A 25677-nucleotide genomic window follows, 5' to 3' on the forward strand; every position below is an offset into this window, starting at 1 on the left:
GCCTTGACGTACTCCTTTTCCTATTTGGAACCAGTCTGTTGTCCCATGTCCAGTTCTAACTGTTGCTTCCTGATCTGCATATAGGTTTCTCAAGAGGCAGGTCAGGTGGTCTGGTATTCCCATCTCTTTCAGAATTTTCCACAGTTTATTGTGATCCACACAGTCAAAGACTTTGGAATAGTCAATAAAGCAGAAATAGATGTTTTTCTGGAACTCTCTTGCTTTTTCGATGATCCAGCTGATGTTGGCAATTTGATCTCTGGTTCCTCTGCCTTTTCTCAAACCAGCTTGAACATCTGGAAGTTCATGGTTCACGTATTGCTGAAGCCTGGCTTGGAGAATTTTAAGCATTACTTTACTAGCATGTGAGATGAGTGCAATTGTGCAGTAGTTTGAGCATTCTTTGGCATTGCCTTTCTTTGGGATTGGAATGAAAACTGACCTTTTCCAGTCCTGTGGCCACTGCTGAGTTTTCCAATTTTGCTGGCATATTGAGTGCAGCACTTTCACAGCATCATCTTTCAGGTTTTGAAATAGCTCAACTGGAATTCCATCACCTCCACTAGCTTTGTTCATAGTGATGCTTTCTAAGGCCCACTTGACTTCACATTCCAGGATGTCTGGCTCTAGATGAGTGATCACACCATCGTCATTATCTGGGTCGTGAAGATCTTTTTTGTACCGTTCTTCTGTGTATTCTTGCCACCTCTTCTTAATATCTTCTGCTTCTGTTAGGTCCATACCATTTCTGTCCTTTATCGAGCCCATCTTTGCATGAAAGATTTCCTTGGTATCTCTAATTTTCTTGAAGAGATCTCTAGTCTTTCCCATTCTGTTGTTTTCCTCTATTTCTTTGAGTTGATCACTGAGGAAGGCTTTCTAATCTCTCCTTGCTATTCTTTGGAACTCTGCATTCAGATGCTTATATCTTTCCTTTTCTCCTTTGCTTTTCCCTTCTCTTCTTTTCACAGCTATTTGTAAGGCCTCCCCAGACAGCCATTTTGCTTTTTTGCATTTGTTTTCCAGGGGGATGGTCTTGATCCCTGTCTCCTGTACAATGTCACGAACCTCATTCCATAGTTCATCAGACACTCTATCTATCAGATCTAGGCCCTTAAATCTATTTCTCACTTCTACTGTATAATCATAAGCGATTTGATTTAGATCATACCTGAATGATCTAGTGGTTTTCCCTACTTTCTTCAATTTAAGCCTGAATTTGGTAATAAGGAGTTCATAATCTGAGCCACAGTCAGCTCCTGGTCTTGTTTTTGTTGACTGTATAGAGCTTCTCCATCTTTGGCTGCAAAGAATATAATCAGTGTTCAATTTTTTTTTTTTTTAACTTGGCTGCAAAGAATATAATCAATCTGATTTTGGTGTTGACCATTTGGTGATGTCCATGTGTAAAAATATTCACAACCTTTCATTAATTCCAATATGTCCTATACAGAAATGTAGCCTATTTATTTGGAAATTAATATTTCCTAAGGTGCTACCACAAATGGTGTGGGATAAAATTCACAGTTTGTGTGAAGGTGAGTGCTGTAGGTGGAAAGGAGAAATAATGAGTTGTTAGAGATGGTCATTGTCATAGTGAGGTGGATGGACCACAATGGTGGCAACAAGTCCTCTGAGATGATTGACATGCTCCATCTGGGTGCTGATTTTTTTAAACATGTATTTACTTATTTGGCTGCATCAGATCTTAGTTGCAGCATGCAGAATCTTTTAGTTATGGCTTTTGAACTCTTAGTTGCAGCATGTGGGATTTAGTTCCCCAACTAAGGACCAAACCTAGGCCCCCTGCATAGGGAGTGTGGAGGCTTAGTCACTGGACCATCAAGGAAGTTCCTGGATGCTGTTTTGTATCTGACAGATGGCAGACATTTGCATGTGGAAAGACACAGACTGAAAGCACACCTAAACTTGGAAACTGCAGCCAGATTAGGAAGCTAAGTAGTACAGTGGGAGAAAGGGTAACTTAATGCTTAAGACTGTAACGGCGAAAGTGAAATTGTGTGTGGTGGGAGGGGGGAGGTTAACCAAAGTGAGCTGCTGCTGCTGCTGCTGCTAAGTCGCTTCAGTCGTGTCCGACCCTGTGAGACCCCCATAGACGGCAGCCCACCAGGCTCTCCCGTCCCTGGGATTCTCCAGGCAAGAACACTGGAGTGCGTTGCCATTTCCTTCTCCAATGCATGAAAGTGAAAAATGAAATTGAGGTCTCTCAGTCGTGTCCGACTCCTAGCAACCCCGTGGACTGCAGCCTACCAGGCTCCTCTGTCCATGGCATTTTCCAGGCAAAAGTACTGGAGTGGGTTGCCATTGCCTTCTCCGAACCAAAGTGAGAGATTTTAAAAAGTCCCTTGTGCAGAGATAATTAGCCACCAGCAAGTTGGAGTCACAGGTACCAGAGGAAAGCAGATTTATGCATAGATAGAAACGTTTCTTGGTGCAACCACGTAGATGCTTGACTTGGAGATTCCGCAGGTGGTAATGTACAGAAAGATATTTTCTCAGATGCAGAGCAAAAGCAATCTCTGCAAATTCTATTCAATATCTTGAATAGGATACAAAGTACAGTGCCAAACCAAGATGGAGTATGCCAGAATTGAAACCAAGAGTACTGTCATGAAATACAACTAAGAAGGGAAAAACATAACATCTCCCATTTGAGGAAGTTGGCTACTAGGATAGTTAGGATAGAAAAGGTAAACTTCTCTAGGCTGGTGAACTTCAGAGATCTCTGGATGTATCTGGTTGAATGTGGGGCTCCAAGGTCACTCTGACAGATTAAATGTCATTATATATATATCAGATCAGATCAGTCGCTCAGTCATGTCCGACTCTTTCCGACCCCACCCCATGAATCGCAGCACGCCAGGCCTCCCTGTCCATCACCAACTCTCAGAGTTCACTCAGACTCACGTCCATTGAGTCAGTGATGCCATCCAGCCATCTCATCCTCTGTCGTCCCCTTCTCCTCTTGCCCCCAATCCCTCCCAGCATCAGAGTCTTTTCCAATGAGTCAACTCTTCTCATGAGGTGGCCAAAGTACTGGAGTTTCAGCTTGAACATCATTCCTTCCAAAGAAATCCCAGGGCTGATCTCCTTCAGAATGGACTGGTTGGATCTCCTGGCAGTCCAAGGGACTCTCAAGAGTCTTCTCCAACACCACAGTTCAAAAGCATCAATTCTTCGGCACTCAGCCTTCTTCACAGTCCAACTCTCACATCCATACTTGATCACAGGAAAAAAAAAAATATATATATATATATATATATATGAAGTACACTTGGCTATAGAAGTAGTCATTGGCAAGGTCATCGTCATTGTGTGGTAGTAGTTGCGGTAGTAATTTTAATAGTTACTATAATTATTTTGAACAACATGATATGTGTCTCTTGATAGGTCTTGACTTAGGAATTTTATGTCCACGCTAATAAATACATACTTTTGGAGATATGGAAATCGTAAGGAAATGACAACCCACTCCAGTATTCTTGTCTGGAGAATCCCATGGACAGAGGAACCTGGCAGGCTATAGTCCATAAGATCTCATAGAGTCAGACACGACTGAAGTTACTTCTCATGCATGCACAGAAAGTAATGTTTGTTGAAGACTTCCTGGAGAAGAATTGGTAGCTATTATTTAGGCAGAAACAGGCCCCCCTGCCCAGCAGATTCTCTATAATTCAATTAACTAATTTCTATAAATCTACTGGGGCCCTATACAGGCCAAATAGCATGACACAGAATTCAGACTAAGAATGCCTGGAAGTTGTTCTGTTACCTCCTTGGCAGATGTAAAGATGGAGATATGCTAGGGATTTTCCCACTGATGGTCCAGTGGGTAAGATTCAGCACTCCCAATGTAGAGGGCCTGGGTTCAAATCCTTGGTCAGGGAACTAGACCCCACATGCTGCAACTAAAGATCCTGTGTACCACAACTAAGACTTAGCACAACCAAATACTTTAAAAAAAAAAAAGAAAGAAAAAGAAAGAAAGAATGCTCCAGAGATCCAGCTTCTAAAAGAGTTATCCCCATATTTGCTCAATTAGAGAAGGGCAGAAGTAAGTTTTGGCTTCAGATAATGATTTTTTAAGAGACTGAAGTTTTACAGAGCTCAAATTTTTCCTCTTTACAAAGAGTACCAGTTTCCTCAATATTAATAAAAGTTGCTACAAACCCCTTCTACAGAAGGCATTGCCATTCTTGTGGTGGGGAGTAGAGGTAAGCCTAGACTTGGAGTCTGAGGGGAGACAGAGGCACAGGATGACTTACTGAGGCTCTTGACAGATATCTGAGTAGCATCTGCAACAGAGAGCTGCCCTTCCTCTATGTGTAAAAATACCACCTAGTTAGTGGCCTAGACTTCCTGGGGATGGCAGGTGCAGAGGGGCCCCCAAGAATCAGACAATTCATTTTGAAGCTTTCTACTTTCTATTTTAATTGTATGTTTGTGGATTTCCCAGAAGATGAATGGGTTATGACTTTCCATGTGGGAAGGACAATTACCGAGAACTGTGGACCATGGGTCATTGACTATCCCATCCCTTAATAGCATCACCTACAGCAGCTTTCTATGGATGTCTTCCTGGTAGCTAAATATCAGTTTGTGACAGAAAAATAAATAAGCACTAAGATCCAAATTATATCCTGGCTTTCAATCTCGATTTCCCTTTAGAGGTTTTTGCTCACTCTTCTAACATGCTCTCCTAGCAACTGTTTCCCAGTGCACATAGGTATAATCCACAGTCAGAAAAAGCATTCATACATTCATTCAGGGATGGATAAATTTTACCTAATTTTTAAAATGCATAGCCAAACAGGTAAGAAGGGAAATTCCCATATTATAGATTTTAAAAAGGAAGTGAAAACAGAGTGCTAAACATGTAAATTACATTACTGTTCCCCTGGAGAGGAGTGGGGGAGAAAATATTACACTGAATAATTTTTATGGGCTTCACACTTAAAGTCCATATTGAATCAGGAGACAAAACCTTGTTCTTTACATCTGTGTCTCCATTCTTACCCTGCAAATAAGTTCATCAATACCATTTTTCTAGATTATATATATGTGTTAATATAAGATATTTGTTTTTCTCTTTCTGACTTACTTCACTATCTATCACAGGCTCTCAGTTCATTCACCTCACAGTTCTGCATTTGTACCTTTTGGAAAAATGAACTCACAGTCTGTAGCAAAAAGAACTAGAAAGTAAAAATTCATGAAGAAAGAAACTGGACCAGAGTGATACTATCATCATAGAAGAATAAGAATTTTCTTCTGTCTTTCCTTTAAGACCACCAACTTAGACAATCACCAAAGAACAAGAGAGCCTTGTGGACATCCAGGAGTCCAGCAGAGAATTTTCAACACACTATTGAAGCAAAAACTCAGATGTTGGATAGACTGAAGGGGAATATTTAGGTGTGCTGTGTGACAGTGGTGGGGAGCAACTCAGAGAGTATCAGAAAGGACTCTCAGAGGGGACCAGAGGGACATAAATGTTACTAACTGCATCACAGAATCCATCGAGATGTCTGTCCATGAGCCACAAGGGATGGCATTTGTAAGTTCTTACACATCTGTAATTATTTAAATTTAAATTCAATTCTTCAATCAAGTGGCTGAATGGATAATAAAACAAGGCTTAACTCTATGCTGCTCAGAGGAGAGACACATCAATTATAAAGATACACACAGAACAAAATAAAAGAATGAAAAAACAAATTCTGAGTAAATGAAACCAAAATAAAGAAGCTATATTTATAGCAGGCAAAATAGACTGTAAGTCAAAAGCTATAACTTTTGGACACAGTGGGGGATGGAAAGGGTGGGATGAACTGAAAGACAAAGAAGGTCATTTTATAGTCTGCAGCTGCTGCTGCTAAGTCGCTTCAGTCATGTCCAACTCTGTGCGACCCCATAGACAGCAACCCACCAGGCTCCCCCATCCCTGGGATTCTCCAGGCAAGAACACTGAAGTGGGTTGCCATTTCCTTCTCCAATGCATGAAAGTGAAAAGTGAAAGGGAAGTCGCTCAGTCGTGTCCGACTCTTAGCGATCCCTTGGACTGCAGCCTACCAAGCTCCTCCATCCATGGGATTTTCTAGGCAAGAGTACTGCAGTGGGGCGCCATTGCCTTCTGGGTCAATTTACCAAGAAGATATAACAATTGTATTTATGTACCCAAATAAATACATAAAGCAAATACAAACAGAACTAAAGGAGAAATAAGCACCAATGCAATAACTGGGGACTTAACTACCCAGGGTCTACAATGAATAGATCATCCAGAGAATCAATAAGGAAAGAGCAAACTGGAACAACATTATAGACTTAATAGACCTGACAGACATATATAGAACACTCCATCCAAGAGCAAAAGAATATACACCATTTTCAAGCACACATGGAACATTTTCTAAGCTAGATAATATGTTAGGCCACAATACAAGTTCTCAACAAATTTTAGGAGAAATAAATTATATCAAGTTTTTTTTTTTCCTACTGTAATGATAAGAAACTAGAAATCAATCACAGGAGGAAAGCTGAAATTTTACAAATACATGGAAATTAAACAACATGCTTATGAACAACCAATGGAGCAAAGAAGAAAACAAAAGGGAAGCCAACAAAATATCTTTAGGAAAAATAAAATAAAAACATAACACACCATTACTTGGGAATGTAGCAAAAACAGTTTAATGAGGAAAGGTTATGCCTATAAAGGCCTAAATTTAAAAAAAAAAAAAGAAAGAAAGAAAGACCTCATTGAACATCCTAGCATTATACCTCAAAGAACTAGAAAAACAAGAACAAATTAAGTTCAAAGTTAGCAGAAGTAAGGAAATAATAAAGATCATGCAAAAACAAATAAAATAGAGAATAGGAAAACAGTAGAAGACAATAAGAAACCTGGTTATTTGAATAGGTAAACAAAATTGACAAATCTATGAAACAAGAAAAAGAGGATTCAAGTAAATAAAATTGTAAGTGAAAAAGAGACATTACAACTAATAACACAGAAATACAAGGGACCATAGGAAACTACTATAAACAATTATATTACAACAAATTGGACAACATAGAAAAATAATTGATAGATTCCTAGAAACATGCATTTGAATAAATGCTTTCAAATCGTGGTGCTAGAGAAGACTCTTGAGAGCTCCTTGGACTGCAAGGAGATCAAACCAATCAATCTTAAAGGAAATCAACCCTGGATATTCATTGGAAGGACTGATACTGAAGCTGAAGCTCCAATATTTTGGCCACCTGATGTGAAGAGCAGATTCATTGGAAAAGACTCTGATGCTGGGAAAGATTGAAGGCAGAAGGAGAAGAGGGTGGCAGAGGATGAGATGGTTAGATAGCATTTCTGACTCAATGGACATGAACTTGAGCAAACTCCACTAGATAGTGGAGGACAGGGAAGCCTGGTGTGGTGCAGCAACAAAACCCCATGGGCGGCAGAGCCTGGTAGGCTGCAACCCATGGGGTTGCTAAGAGTCAGACATGGCTGAATGACTTCACTTTCACTTTTCACTTTCATGCATTCGAGAAGGAAATGGCAACCCACTCCAGTACTCTTGCCTGGAGAATCCCAGGGATGGGGGAGCCTGGTTGGCTTCCATCTATGGGATTGCACAGAGTCAGACATGCCTGAAGTGACTTACCAGCCGTAGCAGCAGCAAGGAAGCATTTAACAGGAAGCTTCCTGTGTTCTGTTTGGGATCTGTCATGAATCCTCTGTCCCTTATTAATTCCTGAATATTCAGAAATTAAGTGGCTTCAATGGCACCCCACTCCAGTACTCTTGCCTGGAAAAATCCCATGGATGGAGGAGCCTGGTGGGCTACAGTCGATGGGGTCACTATGAGTCGGACATTACTGAGCGACTTCACTTTCAGTTTCCACTTTGATGCGTTGGAGAAGGAAATGGCAACCCACTCCAGTGTTCTTGCTTGGAGAATCCCAGGGACGGGGGAGCCTGGTGGGCTGCCATCTCTGGGGTCGCACAGAGTCGGACACGACTGAGGCGACTTGGCAGCAGCAGTAGCAGCAGCAGCAGCAGCAAACTACTCCTGGGGGCTTAGGAATGCATGCATTTCCTTCATTAGTTTTTCCATATGGTGATAAGTAACTATTTATGACCCTCTTCCTTTTTATGAACCATATGATAAAAGTGATTATTTACAACCCTCTGTCTTTGATATGGATTGCCTTATAATGTTTTGTAAGTGTGGAATTTTGATTTTTATCTCTGCTGAAAATAGTTACCTTGTAAGACAGTATAAATACTCACACAATGTTGAATAAAACACCTTTGCTCCATCAGATCTTGGGTCCCCGTGTCTTTCTTTCTCCCTCTTTCTTTCTCTCTCTCTCAGGCTAATTCTCTGGAGCACAGAGGCTCACTGAGCTCATTTTCTTACCCGGGCTTCTAAGACCCTCTGGTGAAGGTGCACTGTGCCTTCACCCCCTTGAGAGGGCGCTTGGTGCCTATGTGTAGCAGTGCAAGCCTTGTGTCAAAGGCTTTATTGGCTTTCTGCATAAACCAAGGAATATCAGCCTCTTTATTTCTCTCTTTTACTTTCTTATCATCGACTCTGGACCACCAGGTTCTGGCCCATTAAAGGACCTCAACAATAGATGAAAAATTAAAGTTATAAAATTATCTCAGTAGACACAGAAAAGGCTTTGACAAAATGCCAAAATGATAACAACTTTCAAAATTGTATACAGAAGGAATGTACCTCCATGTAATAAAGGCCATAAATGACAAATCCACAGCTAATGTCATACTTAAATGTGGAAGGTTGAAACTTTTCCTCTAACACCAGGAACAAGCAAGAGTGCCCACTCCTACCACTCCTATTCTGCTTAATACTAAAAGTCCTAGCCAAAGCTACTGGAAAACAAAAAATAAATAAAAGGCATCCAAATCAGAAAAGAAGGAAATTTGTGTTTGCAGATGACATGATTTATATATAGAAAACCCTGAAACTCCACCAAAAAAAAATTGCTAGAAATAATAAAATACAGTTAAATTTCAAAATAAAAAATAAAGACAAAAATCAGTTGCATTTCTATGCATTAACTATACATTATCTGAAAAGAATAGCATTAAAAGCAGTGAAATATTTAAGAATAAATTTAACCAAAGGGGTGAAAGATCTATGTATTTAAAACTGTACAACCTTGATGTAAGACATAGAAGACACAAATAAATGTGAATATTTCCTTTGTTCATAGATTTAAATAATTAATATTGTTAACTATCCAAAGCCATCTCTAAATTTAATGTAATTCCTATCAATATCCTAATGACACTCATTTCACAGAAATATAACAAAGAATTCTAAAATTTATGTGGTGCTACAAGAGTCATCAAATAACCAAAGCAATATTGAGAAAGAAGAACAAAGCTGAAGACATCACATATCCAGATTTTAAACTATATTTCAAAGCTATTGTAATAAAAACAGTATGGTATTGACATAAAAACAGACACATAGACAAAGGAAACAGAATTGAGAGCCCATAAATAAACTCATGCATGTATGGTCGACTAATAGTTTACAGCAGAATGAAGAATACTCAGTGAAGAAGGGACAGTTTCTTCAATAAATGATGTTGGGAAAGCTGGATATTCATATTCAAAATAATGAAACTGCACTCCTATCTTACACTATTCACAAAACAAGACAAAAACAATCACATAGATACAAAGAACAAATTAGCAGTTACCAAAGGTGAAGGGGGGTGAAGATAGCAAAGTGGGTAAGGGAACTAATTATATAGTAATAGATTTAAAGTAAACTCTTGATGGTCAGCACACTGTAGTGTAAATGTAAGTCAAATTATAAATATACATGCTGCTGCTACTGCTGCTAAGTCACTTCAGTCGTGTCCGACTCTGTGTGACCCCATAGACGGCAGCCCACCAGGCTCTCCCGTCCCTGGGATTCTCCAGGCAAGAACACTGGAGGGGTTGCCATTTCCTTCTCCAATGCATGAAAGTGAAAAGTGAAAGTGCAGTCACTCAGTCGTGTCCGACTCTTAGCGACCCCATGGACTACAGCCTACCAGGCTCCTCCATCCATGGGATTTTCCAGGCAAGAGTACTGGAGTGGAGTGCCATTGCCTTCTCTGATAAATATACATATAAAATGTATACAATATTATAAACCAATGTTATCTCAATAAAAAAAGAAAAATAGAAGAAACACAAATGAGGAAAAAAATAAAGAATTTGACAAGTAGAAAATAAAGACTGGTAGCTCAAAAATGATTAAAATGATAAATTTTATGTTATTTATATTTTACTAAAATGAAAAAGAAAAATGTGTTATGATTTATCATATCGTAGGATACTACACAGCCTTTTAAAATAGTACAGACTTTAAAATTTCATATTTTATTAAATATACATACTTCTAAATATATTCACATGTATGTAGAAGTGTTTCTACAAAAAAAAAGAAAAATATCTGCAGAGTTAAGATTTTAACAATGCTAAGCTTTTAACAACAGGTACCACTTGTGGTGTTAACTTATAGGGAAGACTTTAACTTTTACATTATATAGTTTTTAAATGTTTTAGTTTATGTGTTAGCTTATGATTGTTTTAAAATTAAAATATGGACTTCAAACCATATTATCACATTTTCAAAAAATGTGTGAATTAAGGAAGAAAATATATTCCTAAAACTTCTAGAAGCTGCAACAAATATAGAACCGTGGATGTAGTGAAACTTACAAAGATTATATCTCATTATAAATATGGCAGCATCTAGATTAGCTTGTGCATATAAAATATGTCATTAAAACTGAATGCAATCACAACAGAATTTTATGTAACTTTGATTTAATTCTAGTTTGGTAATAGTGACTCAAAAATTCATTGAGTCACATATTTTATAGAGGAACAGGATGATCACTGTAAGAAACATGGCTTAGAGCTCTGTACTGTCTGCTCAGAGAAAGCACTTGCCAAAAAAGAATATGGATGCAGCTCTCTGTATGGAGCAGTCCCACAAAATCACTAACCTTGGGTTCATGCACTCTAGGCTTCACTGTCTCACTATCTCCAAGATCTCAAGTTCTTTTATTCCCATCCTGTTTCCACTTATAAAAAGAATTTAGAGCAGAGTTTGACCTGTACCTGAAAGAACTAATAGGAATCAAGCTCTAATAACAAAGTTTTTCCCACTCCTGAGTTCAGGTGGGTTCTTCCAGATGATCTCTTCAAAGCTTGAGCAAACTGCACTTCACAGTAGATGCAGAAATAGTTTTATGGAGGAAAGCACCTGGATGAGGTGTACTGGAATGCTAATTCTCCCAGGATCTCTGAAGGACATAATAGTTTTGAGGTTTGGAGTCATGGATGGTTTTCCAAGAGCAGAATCTTCTGTAACTCTACATAACATCATCATAGTCCATATCTGTAAGATCTGCCTTCTTCAGCCTGGAATATATGGCTGAGGAGTCCTAGAAGCAAAAGTAGAACTTGAGCAGGATAGAACATGGGTAGAACTTGAGCAGGGAAAACAAATAGAACATATTTTCGCAGGTTCTCTTTCTGATCTGCCTGGACACACCCTATCATGGTGCACCACTCAAGACAGAACACAGACCTTTCTGGAAGACTGTGGCCCTAGGCATTTTCAAAGGGCTTGCATCACATTGTTAGGCTACAGACATGGTCCTGATGAGCTGTAAACTGAACTACGTATGCAAAACCTTCTTTCATTTTTATGTGTTTGTATTAGGCCATTCCATAGGCTATAATTGTTTAAGTGCATCAGAATTATGTATCCATAAACTAAACTTAGCCTGTCGCTAGAGTTTATCAAGGACTTGAATTCTGTTCAGAGACGATTGGCTGCCACACCACACAAGACAAAATTACAAAGCACCTCCTCTATTTGCATACATGCAAAGTTGGAGTTTCTACAATTTTCTGAAAGCAATTGTGTATTATTAGTGAAGTCTTGAATTGATCAAGGTTTAGAAATTACCAATTTTTCAATGACAAAAATCACTTTTAGTTTCATTTTATTCAATATCAATTTAGTTTTTGACATGTTGTTTAGCTAGCCTTACAGCACAAAGTGATGTATGCATGGTAAAACAGTATTTCAGAATAAAGATTTTCAAACCAATAGAACTTTTAGACTAAGCATGCACTACAGTTTAGCTACAAACCTTCATACATCCATTGCTAAAAAATATGCATATAAGAGCCTCTAGAATTACCTTGTAAAAAGACACTTTACTGTTATAATTGGATGTTTTTATCCCCATTATGTGGGGAGATAAAATAGGAGATAGATGATGAGATCTTTTGTTTTTTCCAAGTGGCCATAGTTTTAGAAGTTTGAGACCCAGTCCCCAGAAGAAGGAGTGAAAGAGCAAGGAAGAAAGAACAAGGATTCTAACTCACCTTATCCCCAGGATGTGTCCCCAGGGGTTCTGTGAAGACAAATATATGTGAGATTTCCTTTAGAGTCCTTCCTTAAATTAATGTTAATGAAGACTTCTTCCTCTCCTATTTCCTGTAACTTGCATCCATTAATATTTTCTGTCTTACTTTTCTGCCATCACAAATATGGCTAGGAAAATTGGCACATGCGAGTGTGAGGGCCAGATGGTCCCTCCTAGCATTTGCTGTTGCTGTTTAATTGCTAAGTTGTGTCTGATTCTTTTGCAACCCCTTGGACTGTAGCCCACCAGCCTCCTCTGTGCATGGGATTTCCCAGGCAAGAACACTGGAGTGGATTGTCATTTTCTGTTCCAGGGGATCTTCCTGACCCAGGGATTGAACCTGCAGCTCCTGCATTGGCAGGTGGATTCTTTACCACTGAGCACCAGGGAAGCTCCCCTGGCATCAATACCTCTCAGTATTTCTGTGTGCATCAAGCACAGGATGGGACTACAGCCACAACTAGGCAACCACTTTGGGGTGCTATATAGAATACAGAGTTGGTACCATTTCCAACACTGCCATCAGACAGGGGGTGAGATACACAAGTTAGCATCATTACTAGGACTGCCTTGAGTAGTCAAGGCAGCTTCCAGTCCACAGGCCAATCTTCAAATAGGCATAGCAATACTCATATTCAACTCCAAGGATAGAAGCAGCAGTGCCAGCTGCTATGTTGCCATACACAGTTACTGGTTATCCTCCTGGCTCCAGGAAAGGCAAAATCAGAGACAAATTCACTCTCTCATGTCTCACCTGCTGCTGATGGCTGTTCCTGTTGCACACAGTACACCAAAGAATAAACCTCATCCCCACTTACAATATTCACTGAAAGAGAAAGAAGGAAGCCTCATTATATGACACAGTCCCTTCTTCTTGACATTTAATTCACTCTGTACCTACCACCTATCACAGCCATGAGGACAGAGGAGTCACTGATTTGTAGAGGTGGCAGGGACACAGCAGAGTCAGGTTCGGTTCAGAGACATCACCAGCCCCCTCTGCCTACTTTGGCCCAGGTCATTTGGGAAGCCTCACCATTTTCATAGTCAAAGTGTAGTTGCTCTGGGGCTTGTGAGTTGAAGTAGGTGGATTCTTGGGGTACAGGGCTGGGAATGCTCCTGCAAACACAGAAACATACGTTATCTATTGGATAGAATCCCAGATGTTCCAGACATAACTATCTGGGACCATGAGTAAAACAGTGAAGGAGAGAAGCCTGAAGGAGGAAATGTCCTGAGAGAATGCTAATCTATGTGGAAATCAGCAATCAGCACAGCTATCTGGTACAAGCCACAGCTCTATGCTTGCAGTGAGCAGGGCATTGCAGAGCATCCCTAGAGTACATATTCCAGGAGTGTAAGGTTCTTATCTGACAGCTCTCTGTGGTATCGCCCACACCCAGGATAGTGCTATTTGCATAATAGGTTCTCAGTAAATATTGAATGAAAGAATAGTTATTTACTCCAGATGGAACGAGTTGCTACATAGAACAAGCAGCTTGAGGAAGGAAAAGATAATGGTCTTGCATATGCATGTATAACTGAAAATTTTCAGTAAATCTGACTTGTAATTAGAATTACAAATAGATGAAATTAGTAATTTCAGCTATTTTGTTGTGGAAAAAAATCTGGCTTTTACTGGCAGAAATAATAACATGCTATAAAAATGTATAAAATAAATACTGATATTTCCCAATGAAAGTATTTAAAAAATCTTTTCCCCCTCTAAATCAACAAGGGCCTACTGTATAGCACAGGGAAATATACTCAGTGTTTTGTAATAGCGTATAAGGGGAAAGAATCTGAAAAAGAATATATTAAAATAGCTGAATAATTGTGCTATACACCTGAAAGTAACACAAATCAACTATACTTCAATAAAATAAAATCAAAAATAAATTTTTAAAAATATCTTCCTCCTTTAATCTTCTAAGAAACATCATCAAAAGTTTTTCAGTATGTTGATTATTCTCTGGCCTGTATTCTGGAAATGTGTGTATATCTAAACTACTCTGAGATATTTCAAAGCTCTCAAAATCTTTACATGTGTTCATGATTTCTAGAACTCAACAAAATGATTTACATACTCTCAGATATTGGTTAATTGATTGAATAAATGTATGAAACTGGTCAATATAGTAGAGCTTTCTTATTCTGCAGATTTAGTGAAAGAGATAAGTTAGGACAAATGATGACAGGATTTACATTAATTAGCTAATATATAAAAGAAGAGGAATAGCAAATGAAATTACCAGTGGAAGAACTCTGGAGTAGCAGTTTTAGGTATGATAAAACATGGAGAAAAGCTCACAAGAGAGAACAATTCCAAAAAATCTTTAATAGCTTTATCTATATATAATCAGTGCACACAGAGCAAACAGAGGTCTCACCTGACTGCATCCTTGGCTGTACGTCTTCCTACAAGTCAAACAAATGAACATACATGTCAGTGGAGGAACTCTCTGTGTTTTCATACAGTCCTTGTGCAAGGACTTGTCTTATTCTAGCATGCCCATTGCAAGGTGCTCTTTTGTGCCCAGAGTACATCCTGGCAATTATTTGGGCAGATCCTTCATACTGCAGTTGAAGCGCTTTAGGTCCAGAATAGTCAAATGAGTTGCCCAAAGGCAGTTAATATCAACTTTGGACTTGAGTCTAAGCCTCTGTACCACACCTATAACATTTTTTGGTTTTGGCTTTACAACCATACAATCTAATCCTGAAAGTGCTCCCCTGGTGGCTCAGACAGTAAAGAATCTGCCTGTAATGCAAGAGACCCAAGTTCAATCCCTGTGTTGGGAAGATCTCCTGAAGAAGGGAATGACTACCCACTCCAGTATTCTTGCCTGGAGAATTCCATGAACAGAGGAGTCTGGTGGGCCACAGTCCATGAGGTTGCAAAGAGTTGGATACAACTGAGCAACTAACACTCACTCTTCAACCTAATCCTATCATAACAAACTGCACTACCATAGACACATTATAGTTGGGGTGAGGTCTCCAAATATGCCTGAAAATCTTGGAATTTAAGTGAGAATCTCACATCTTCTGTTGCCCCATCTCCAACTTGCTCTATGAAGAACATGAAACCTGAGATTAAACATGCAAATAAATATGTAATTATCAGTTGAAATGAAGTGTGAAGCTATTGGTACTCTGATCAAGAACGTGTGCTATGATTTGCTTAGTAACTCAATTGTGTACAACCATGACCTCATGGACTGCAGCCTTTCAGGCTCTTCTGTCCATGGGGATTCGCCAGGCTAGAATATCAGAGTGGGTTGCCATGCCCTCCTCCAGAGGATCTTCCCAACCCAGAGATCGAATCCAGGTCTCCTGCATTGCAGGCAGATTCTTTGCTGACTGAGCCACCTAGAAGAGAATTGTAGGCTGTGTGGCCAGGTGAAGCCTTTTGGAGAAAATGACATTTAAACTGAAAAGTGACAAAGACAGCAATGAACAGACTGTGTGAATGCGTGGTTGAACATGTCAGGGAGAAAAAAACATGTGTGACAGTATTCTAAGGCAAATAAGAATTAGTGCATTGACTTTAACTGGGAGATAGTCAGTGTAACTGGAACTGTTCATTGTATTTCTCTTCCAGTGGCTGATTAGTTATTTTAAATAGTTACATTTGTGTATAAACATTAAACCACTGAAGTTCAAGGTATCAGCTTAACCTCAACTGATAACATGTGGGGTTGAAGGGTTTTACTAAAAACTTTCACTACTTTAATAGATACTGACCCATGTGCTGGAAAGTTGAGGGGAGAGCCTGTGAGCAGATAAGTAGGCAAGGTAGCTAATGGAATATATTCATCCTTAATAGTATAGATGTCACAAATCTAGCCTTACTTCAGTGAAAACAAAGATCACAGTAACAAAATACCAATCTCTATAAATACTAACCTATTTTTCTCTTGAGCCAGCAGCAAAATAATAGGGCCAAAGTGGTGGGAGCAAGGATGCCAAGCACCAACTCAATGACTCCTGAAGTAAGAACTTCATTTCTGTCTTCCATAGGCACTGAAGGAAGAGACCTGTACATGAGCTGCCAAGGAGAAGGGCTTGGGTTTGGGGTGAAGATATTTTGAGCATGGATTGAGGCCATTCCTGCTCTTCCTGGGGCAGGTGGGATTTATTTATACACCCAGGGACATGCAACTTGTCACATTGATGAGAGGAGAAGAGAGGAACCAGCCTTGATGTCCTCATGGTCCCTTGCATACATCTCCCAGGACAGGACTACCTGCAAAGCCTCATCTTTGGTAGCATACCCACCGGAGACATTGTGGGGTCAGCAAAACTCTCCCAGGATGCTGAGAAGAAACACTGACCAAAACAGCTCCACAACTCAAGCTATACCTGTGATGTTGAGTGGTACCACCTCACTGCGCTGGGCCACCTGGCCATTGTTGGCCTCGCAGTAGTAGTTTCCAGAATCTTCTGCAGTCAGAGAGAGGTTGAAGGACACTCCTCCTCCAAAGGGAGCTGAGCTGTTCCCCAGGGCACCATCTTCATGATAAAACTGGTACAGGATCGGGGGAGAGCCTCTCTGGGCTTCACAGTGAAGTTCCACTATGTGCCCCACCACCAGCTGGGCTGCAGGAGCCCTGAGGGTGAGGACAGGGCGAGACACTGGAACTGAGAGATAGTAGACTGTCACAGGAGGTCTCTGATGATGACACACTCCCAAGCCCTGCCCACAGAGGCTCAACCTCAGTGAACTTCCTCAGGGTGCCCCAGAGGAACACACTGGCTGAGCTGAAGGGCAGTGGAACTTACTTCTGACAGTGATGCTCACCAGCTCACTGAAGCTGGGCCCATAGCCATTGTCAGCTGCACAGTAATACTGGTCAGAGTCACTCTCTCTCACTGCAGAGATCTCAAACGTTGCCATCAGTGAATGCTGGGTCTTCATTTTCAGACTTAAACCCCGGGCTCCTCTGAACCAGAAGAAGGTGATATCTCCTGTGCCCTCAGTGACCAAACACACAAGAACCAGCTTCTCTCCCTCTATCAGGTGTCCACCTGGAGGTTGTATCTCCAAGCTCACATTACCGATGGGGACTCCTACATGAATACAAGATGACACAGGAAGGCCCTGAGTAGGAAAGGTTTCAGGGACAGGGTATTTGTGACAGTTCTGGAAGCAAAGGCCTCTGGTCAAGTCAAAAATTTATGTAAAGGTGGGATGAGGGAGAGGTAAGGAGTCCTGCTGATTTGGAATTGGCACTGGTTGGGTTGAAGATGGCAGGGTAAGAAAGACACCATAATATTCCTATGGAGGATGCAGTGTCTTCTTCCTGCCTAGAATGGTGTAATTACCAGAACCGTGATCTCTCAAACTCCCATTTTTAAAGGCACAGTAGTATAGTGGTTAAAAGTCTATGTTACAAAGCAAACTGCCTGGGTTGGAATGTTGGTTCCAACTCTTCTTGTGTGTGCTTGCTTGTTTGAATTACTTAAGTTCTCTGAGACTCAATTTTCCACCTGTAAAATGGAGATGATAATGGTAGCTACCTCCTACAGTTGCAGGCTTTAATTAAACAACATGTGGGAAGCACTAGAACAGGGCCTGTGGCATATGAACTATCCAGTGGCTTTTGTAGAGATCCAGGTCCACAGTGTTGAGTTTTGAGCAAGTTTGGGAAAGCTCAGCTTTCGGGAGGTATTAACATTTGTTTATGGTAGCATGGATACCTCTTTGTTTGAGAGTGGGAGAGGATGTCAGAAATGTCAACCCTGATATGGGATAAATATGGTTCAGAATCACAAAACACCTTCAATTCCCTTTTATCTTTCAAAATCAGACCTCAACTTTTCTTCCATAAGCCTTTCCCCCTTGGCCTTTTCTTCAAAGCTTCCTCTTACCACCTCAGTCAGACTTATCCCTTCTCTACAGTTTCTATCAATAGTCAACCTGTACAACATGACCACCCTCATTGTTTTGGATGCCAACCGAGTGTCAGCTTCTCACAGTCAGGAACTATGTATTATGCAGCTTTCTCCTCCACACCCTCCAGCACAATGATGAAATACAGTAAGGTCTTTCTAAACATTCTTTTGTTTGCTTAAACAGGAATAGCAGGAATAAGGGAAGACTGCTTAAGAACTCTGATAAAATAAATATTAAGATGTTTTCTAAACATCTATTTTAAATACTATTTTTTTAGGTTGAATCAATCAAGTCTTAAAAGTTGAAAGTTATTTGAGTTTATTGCCAGTAAATTAAGAGATACCATAACTTCACATGCCTCACTTTGACATTTATGGTGTCATCTATTAAAATATCTCTTATGATGTGGAAAAATTAAGATTCTCATATAGTTCTGGTGGAGTGAATGATTCAGCCACTTTGGAAGTCAGTCTGGCAGTTTGGTTACTATGTAACCCAGCACTTCAACTCCTAGTTCTAATATAAGAGAACTGAAAGCATATACCTATACAAAAATTTGTGCAGATTATCCATAATAGTCAAAAGTGGAAATAACCCAAATGTCCATCAACTAATAAATTGATAAATATAATGCAGTATATTCATACAATGAAATGTTATTCAGCTATAAAAGGGAATGAAATATTGATACATCTAAACATCAAGGAATCTTGAAAATATTGCCTAAGTGAAAGTAGCCAAAGGACAACATGTTATATGATTCCATTTATATGACATGTTCAGAATAGGAAAATCCATGGAGATAGAAAATACATGGGTGGCTGCATAGAGCTAGGGAAAGAGGAGGGGGAAATGGGGACTGACTGATAATGAATAAGGGATTTGTTTTGGGGATGATGGAAATGGTCTAAAGTTGATCATGGTGAAGGCTGCCTAACTGTGAATGTCCTAAAAATTAATCGTGCACTTCAAATGGGTGGATTTTGCACTATGTGACTTACATCTCAATAAAACTGTTATTTTAAAATGTTAAAGAGATGTCCCTGGGAGTCCAGTGGTTAAGACTCTGACTTTCAGTGCAGAGGGGATGAGTTCAATCCTTTGTTGGGGAGCTAAGGCACCACATGCTGTGGGATGTAGCCAAAAGTTTAAGAAATTATCAACTAAAAAAAAATTTTTTTTAAATGACTCTGATGAAGAGAAGTTTAGGTGCATGCCTCAAACAGCATCCATGCATGCAGGAGCAGAACACAATAGTCAGGGAAGACCAGACTAATGTCTCTGCCCGTCTTGGCCCACCCCAGCAGTGGTCCCCACTGGCACTCACTGTGAATTTCTATCTGGACTCTTCGGCTCAATTTGGCTTTGATAGATGTTATCTTTGCTTGACACCAGTAGGACCCTGAGTCTTCCTTCCGCACGACAGGAATCCGGAATTCTGGGAGGCTATCCAAGGCCGGCCCTAGGGCTCGACCATCTTTGTAGAAGAGGAACTGGAGCTTGGCATCCAACTTCTGTGGAGGGGGCTGGGTCTTACAAGTCAGGGTCATTGTGTTCCCCTCTATGGGCCGAGAGGGGCTGACTATCAGAAACAGTTCTAGAGGGAAGAAATAAACACATATTCTAGGGCAATGGAGCTCAGATATCCTGATCAGAGGCACTTTGTGTTCTCAGCAAGACTTAAAGAACCAGCTCATTGGACACACAGATCACTTCTCACATTACCACCCCGCCTGGACATGGCCCATGGGCTTCCAACTGCTCACACACAACTGTTCACATCCTGCCCCTACACAGTGCCACTTCCTTCCACAAGGCAAACCCTTCCCTTTGACCTGGCTCTTACTTTTTGAAGTTTCTATCCATGAACTGAAAATACTCTTGGAGACAATGCAGGGATACCGATGACTGACACTAGAGTTGGCACTGGAGAAGGCGAAGCTCGAAGTTTTAGGGAAATATACTTCATTTATCCTTGTGATAAGCCGTACTTGTCATTTTCTTCTGTTCCTCTTTCCCTGATGTCTCAGACCCACATTATCTCTTTCAGAGGTAGAATATGACACATGGAAGATCAGTCAGTTTGGGAAATACTCAGATGAACTTGATTTTTTAACTATTTTTTCCTGCCCCTTTTATTGCTATTCCTAATGGAAGGAACAAGCATGCACTTGCCAAGAAATAGTCTGCACCCACACACCCATGTGGCCCAGATCCCTTGCTCTGGGACCTCTATACAAACCCCTACAGAAGCCATGTATCCTTTTTTGGCCATAGGGGCTCTTTTCTGGATGAATTAAAGATGAGTAAAGTTGTATTCTGCTTTCATCTTACGTCCTTCTCTATCCCAGTTGCAGCAGTTCATGAAATATCAAAAGCCCTGATAGCATTTGCTCATAGCATTTGTTTATCCAACCTTCAGAGACTCTGTTCTTTGAGAAGTTTTAAGAATATCCCTAAGAAAAGCATCTTTGTCTCCTTATCAGGTAAAAATGCTAGGTGTTCTAGATCACTGAGGGGTGATTCCTGGTCCAGTGTCTATAATCTCCAAGCCTTCCTATCGGAATGGTTTACCCTTGGACTTTTAACAATTCAATTCAACCGTGGTACCATGATAGCTCTGTTGGTAAAGAATTCGCCTGCAATGCAGGAGACCCCAGTTCAATTCCTGGGTTGGGAAGATCTGCTGGAGAAGGGATAGGCCACTCTCTCCAGTATTCTGGCCTGGAGAATTCCATGGACTATCTAGTCCATGGGGTCACAAACAGTCACGACTGAGCAACTTTCAGTTTCATGGTACCAAAATGTTTGCCTGTGCTGAGGCATGGAATACCCTGTGCATTTAGTCATTTTCTCTCCTTGGAAAATTGTAGTCCCCAGAGGACTGAGGAGCAACACAGTCTCAGGAGCAGGGCAGGAAAGGGAATTTTAAAAAGGCAACTGTAACCCACTCTTTTGAATGGGTCTGGGGTAAAGATGGGGTAGGACACTGGACAGGGCAGTTTGCACAGGTCCAAAGGTCAGTCTTGCAGTTCAGTTTGTTTCAGAAAATTCTCATTTACAAAGACTACCTGGCAAATTCCTGGTGGCCAAAGCTTTGATTCTTTATCCTGGATGTGACTTAAAATTTCTACTGAGGCTAAAATGAGTCACACACACTTGTGGAGTAAAAGTAGAGCCAGGCGCAAGGCATCATGGCATCAATACAAGGTGTGAATTAGTCTTGGACAAACATCAGGTGAGTAACTGAGTATTTCTGGTCATGGAATTCCTGTGTTTCCTAGTTGCACATTAAGCCTGTGTTGGAGTAGCAGGATAACCCCTTTTAAACCTGCACAAGAGAGCAGTCTTCAATATGTTGTTGTTGTTGTTGTTCAGTCACCAACTCAAGTCCAACTCTTTGTATCCCATGGACTGCAGTATGCCAGGCTTCCCTGTCCCTCACCATCTTCTAGAGTTTGCCCAAGTTCATGTCCATTGAATCGGTGATGCCATCCAACCATCTCATCCTCTGTCACCCTCTACTCCTTATGCCTTCAGTCTTTCCCAGCATCAGGGTCTTTTCCAATGAGTCAGCTGTTCACATCAAGTGGTCAAAGTATTGGGACTTCAGCTTCATACTTTAGTGGAAGATTTCTTCTGCGGGGAAATTTCTTTCCCTCCTTGCCTGGTAAAAGTAAGACTGAATTGGGAGCAAAGTAATGAAATAAGCTTGCATCAACCAGAGTCTGAGAGAGAAATCGCACTGAGATAATAATTATGGCTGCAGAGGAGGGCTGGAAATAAGAAGAAGGCAGTAGTCTACAATTTGTATGTGCCTCGAGCATTGGCTATAATGTTGTTCTCTGTGGAGGTATGATTTTGGCATTTTCTTCAGTCCTCTAGTGGTGAACCCAGCTAGGGAATACACCGGGGCTTTGGAGCTCTTTCAGCAGAAAGCAGAGATTCTTGCGATATCAGTCTTTAGCACTCCCTGACTTCCTTGTGCAAACAGCATCACCCTCCCTAAACTGAGATGTCCCCGTAAAAAAGACTGTCTAAAGAAGATCAGAGCAAGACCTGCTCTATCAGCTGAGTACATACATGACACATGCAGAGACTGGTGCAAACAAAAGCAATCTGGGCCCAAGGGAGCTACTGTCGTCTGTATACCAGATACCAGACAACCATCCACAGACCTCTTGCACTAGCTCAAGTAGCAAGATACACACAGATCATGAAGAAGAAAAGGAAGTGAGACTCACCGGTTGATTCGCAGAGTGGAGCTGGGAGAGAATTCAGCAGAGATCCGTCAGTACGGGGTGGCAAATCCCAAACATACCTAAAGTTTAACTACCCCGAGGATTTGCCCAACAGCTCACCTTCCTTTCCTTGTGCCCTTCCTCTCTCCTTTTTCTCTCTGTCCTTCTCTTTTTCTCTCCTTATCACTTTATTTTTCTATCCCTTCCCTGCCCTGCTTCCTTCCTCCTTTCTCTCTATTCCTTTTCCCCTATTCCACTTCAATCACCTGCCTACAAAATGACACACAGTTCTGTTTTGTTATCAAAATTTCCAATAGTTTCTCTCATCTGTGATTATGAGATGGTGTTTTTGTTCTGTAACTACTTAGTGACTTCCATCCTCAAGTGCATCATCCTCACCTTGTCTCTCAAAAGTCTGATGATCCAGCTCTAAAGACTTGCTGACTCATCAGCAAGGAGAATGGATGGGGTCATACGTAAGACATAATGCCCCTTTATTTGACAACTTCAGAGCAGAGGAGGGTTAAGCCCAGAGAAAGAATTCAGATTTCTCCAAAGATTCTCTTATCTCTCAAGAATTTACCATATATAGCATATGGTTAAAAATGGAAAATTCTGGGGTAAATGTAGGCTTTGTAGTTAGGTGATGTTGATTTGAATCCTGGCTCTTCCTCCTATGAGCTGTGTGACTCTGGGAAAAACATTTTACCTCTCTGTGCTTTAGTTTCCTGTAAAATAGAGATAATAATAAACCTACCTCACAGAGTTATGTGAAGGTTAAATGAGTTGATATCCACAAAATGCTTAAAAGAATGTCTGGAATTCATCTAGCATTCAGTAAATTTTATCTCACTATTACTATCTATTTTGGCCCAGTTTACTCTGAGATGCCTACAGTTTTAGATTAAATGTTTATTTGAAAAATTAGTTCCTCAGGTACAAGAAGGTAATCAATGAGGGCTAGCATAGAAATATCAATAACATCAGATATGCAGATGACACCACCCTTATGGCAGAAAGTCAAGAGGAACTCCAAAGCCTCTTGATGAAAGTAAAAGTGGACAGTAAAAAAGTTGGCTAAAGCTCAACATTCAGAAAATGAAGAGCATGGCATCCGGTCTGATCATTGCAGATGGTGACTGCAGCCATGAAATTAAAAGACGCTTACTCCTTGGAAGAAAAGTTATGACCAACCTAGATAGCATATTGAAAAGCAGAGACATTACTTTGCCAACAAAGGTCCGTCTAGTCAAGGCTTTGGGTTTTGCAGTGGTCATGTATGCATGTGAGAGTTGGACTGTGAAGAAAGCTGAACGCCGAAGAATTGGTGCTTTTGAACTGTGGTGTTGGAGAAGACTCTTGAGAGTCCCTTGGACTTCAAGGAGATCCAACCAGTCCATTCTGAAGGAGATCAGCCCTGGGATTTCTTTGGAAGGAATGATGCTCAAGCTGAAACTCCAGTACTTTGGCCACCTCATGTGAAGAGTTGACTCATTGGAAAAGACTCTGATGCTGGGAGGGATTGGGGGCAAGAGGAGAAGGGGATGACAGAGGATGAAATGGCTGGATGGCATCACCGACTAGATGGATGTGAGTCTGAGTGAACTCCAGGAGTTGGTGATGGACAGGGAGGCCTGGCATGCTGTGATTCATGGGGTCACAAAGAGTCGGACATGACTGAGCGACTGAACTGAACTGAACTGAGCATAAAAATTACATTTTATTTACTCATCAATACAACAAATAATTTTGAGTGCTTACTGTATGTCAGGCCTTGTACATTGCACTTAGGTTGCAGGAGTGACCTTGAATGACAATCTTTTCCATTAAGAAATTTATATTATAGTGGATGAGATTCAATTATAAAATAAATATGGGCTGATTAATGTTGAAGTTTTACAGAAACAACAAAATTCTATAAAGCAATTATCCTTCAATAAAAAAAATAAATAAATATGCAACATGATCTCAGAGAATGGTCAGTGTTATATGAAAACTAAAACACAAAAATGAGTTTCAGAGTATCTTGGGGTGGTCTTGACTATTTATATAGATGTCAATTGAGTAGAAACATGAGTGAAATTAGAGAGCAGACCTTCTGAATATTGGGGGAAAAAACATTCCTGGCAGAGAAACAGTAAACAAAAAGACCTCAAGAGGAAATGAGCTTGTTCAAGGCAGAATGAGAAGGCAGGTGCACCTGGAACTGTCTAGTTGAGGGAGAGAGTGGTTGATATTTTTGTGTGAGAAGTAAGCCAGGGCCAGTCACAGAAGGCTTGGTGGACTTGGTCATAGCTTTCGATTTTGTTCATGATGTAATTCGGGACCGTGAACAGTTCTGACTTGATATCCATTTGTAAAATCACTCTTCCACTGTAGCAAAACTACAGACTTGCAAGAAAAACAGGATGAAAATCAATGGGAATTTAGTCTGGAAGAATGAGGATGGTGGCTTGGGTTAGGCAGTAGTGGTTGGGCTGTGAAGGGGACAGATTTCAGTATAAGTTTGGAGGTAGAATCAATAGGAATTACTTGTGGATTGAATATAAAGTATAGAATAAAGAGGAATTAAGTGTATCTAGGTGATTCAATATCACAGTAATCCAAGCCTATGCCCCAACCAGTAATGCTGAAGAAGCTGAAGTTGAATGGTTATATGAAGACCTACAAGACCTTTTAGAACTAACACACAAAAAAGATGTCCTTTTCATTATAGGGGACTGGAATGCAAAAGTAGGAAGTCAAGAAACAACTGGAGTAACAGGCAAATTTGGCCTTGCAATACGGAATGAAGCAGGGCAAAGATTAATAGAGTTTTGCCAAGAGAACACACTGGTCATAACAAACACCCTCTTCCAACAACATAAGAGAAGAATCTACACATGGACATCACCAGATGATCAACACTGAAATCAGATTGATTATATTCTTTGCAGCCAAAGATAGAGAAGCTCTATACAGTCAGCCAAAACAAGACCGGAAGCTGACTGTGGCTCAGATCATGAACTCCTTATTGCCAAATTCAGACTTAAATTG

The 25677-nt window shown here is 40.5% G+C and overlaps 1 protein-coding gene and 1 long non-coding RNA gene across 4 annotated transcripts in view; one reads left to right on the forward strand and one right to left on the reverse strand.

Moving 5' to 3' along the window:
• LOC104991338 overlaps positions 1-5856 on the forward strand; it is a 23552-nt gene extending 17696 nt beyond the window's left edge. The window contains exon 3 of the long non-coding RNA XR_825599.1: positions 5140-5856. This is a non-coding gene — a long non-coding RNA (uncharacterized LOC104991338). The remainder of the gene's footprint in view (positions 1-5139) is intronic.
• Positions 5857-10315: 4459 nt separating this feature from the next.
• Positions 10316-25677, reverse strand: part of FCRL1 (Fc receptor-like 1) — a 33630-nt gene continuing 18268 nt past the window's right edge. The window contains exons 2-11 of one of the 3 annotated variants that reach the window (XM_010843757.1): positions 22645-22665; positions 19728-19997; positions 17287-17574; positions 16867-17145; positions 16411-16527; positions 14892-14919; positions 13538-13620; positions 13256-13327; positions 12461-12489; positions 10316-11505 (exon numbers count right to left, since the gene is read on the reverse strand). In XM_010843757.1, coding sequence (XP_010842059.1) covers positions 11434-11505; positions 12461-12489; positions 13256-13327; positions 13538-13620; positions 14892-14919; positions 16411-16527; positions 16867-17145; positions 17287-17574; positions 19728-19997; positions 22645-22665 — 1259 coding nt within the window. In that variant the 3' untranslated portion in view covers positions 10316-11433. The remainder of the gene's footprint in view (positions 11506-12460; positions 12490-13255; positions 13328-13537; positions 13621-14891; positions 14920-16410; positions 16528-16866; positions 17146-17286; positions 17575-19727; positions 19998-22644; positions 22666-25677) is intronic. The other 2 variants (XM_010843758.1, XM_010843759.1) reach the window with 2 other exon arrangements.

The sequence above is a fragment of the Bison bison genome, unplaced genomic scaffold (assembly GCF_000754665.1).
Source record: "Bison bison bison isolate TAMUID 2011002044 unplaced genomic scaffold, Bison_UMD1.0 scf7180017864186, whole genome shotgun sequence".
NCBI classification, from domain to species: domain Eukaryota; kingdom Metazoa; phylum Chordata; class Mammalia; order Artiodactyla; family Bovidae; genus Bison; species Bison bison.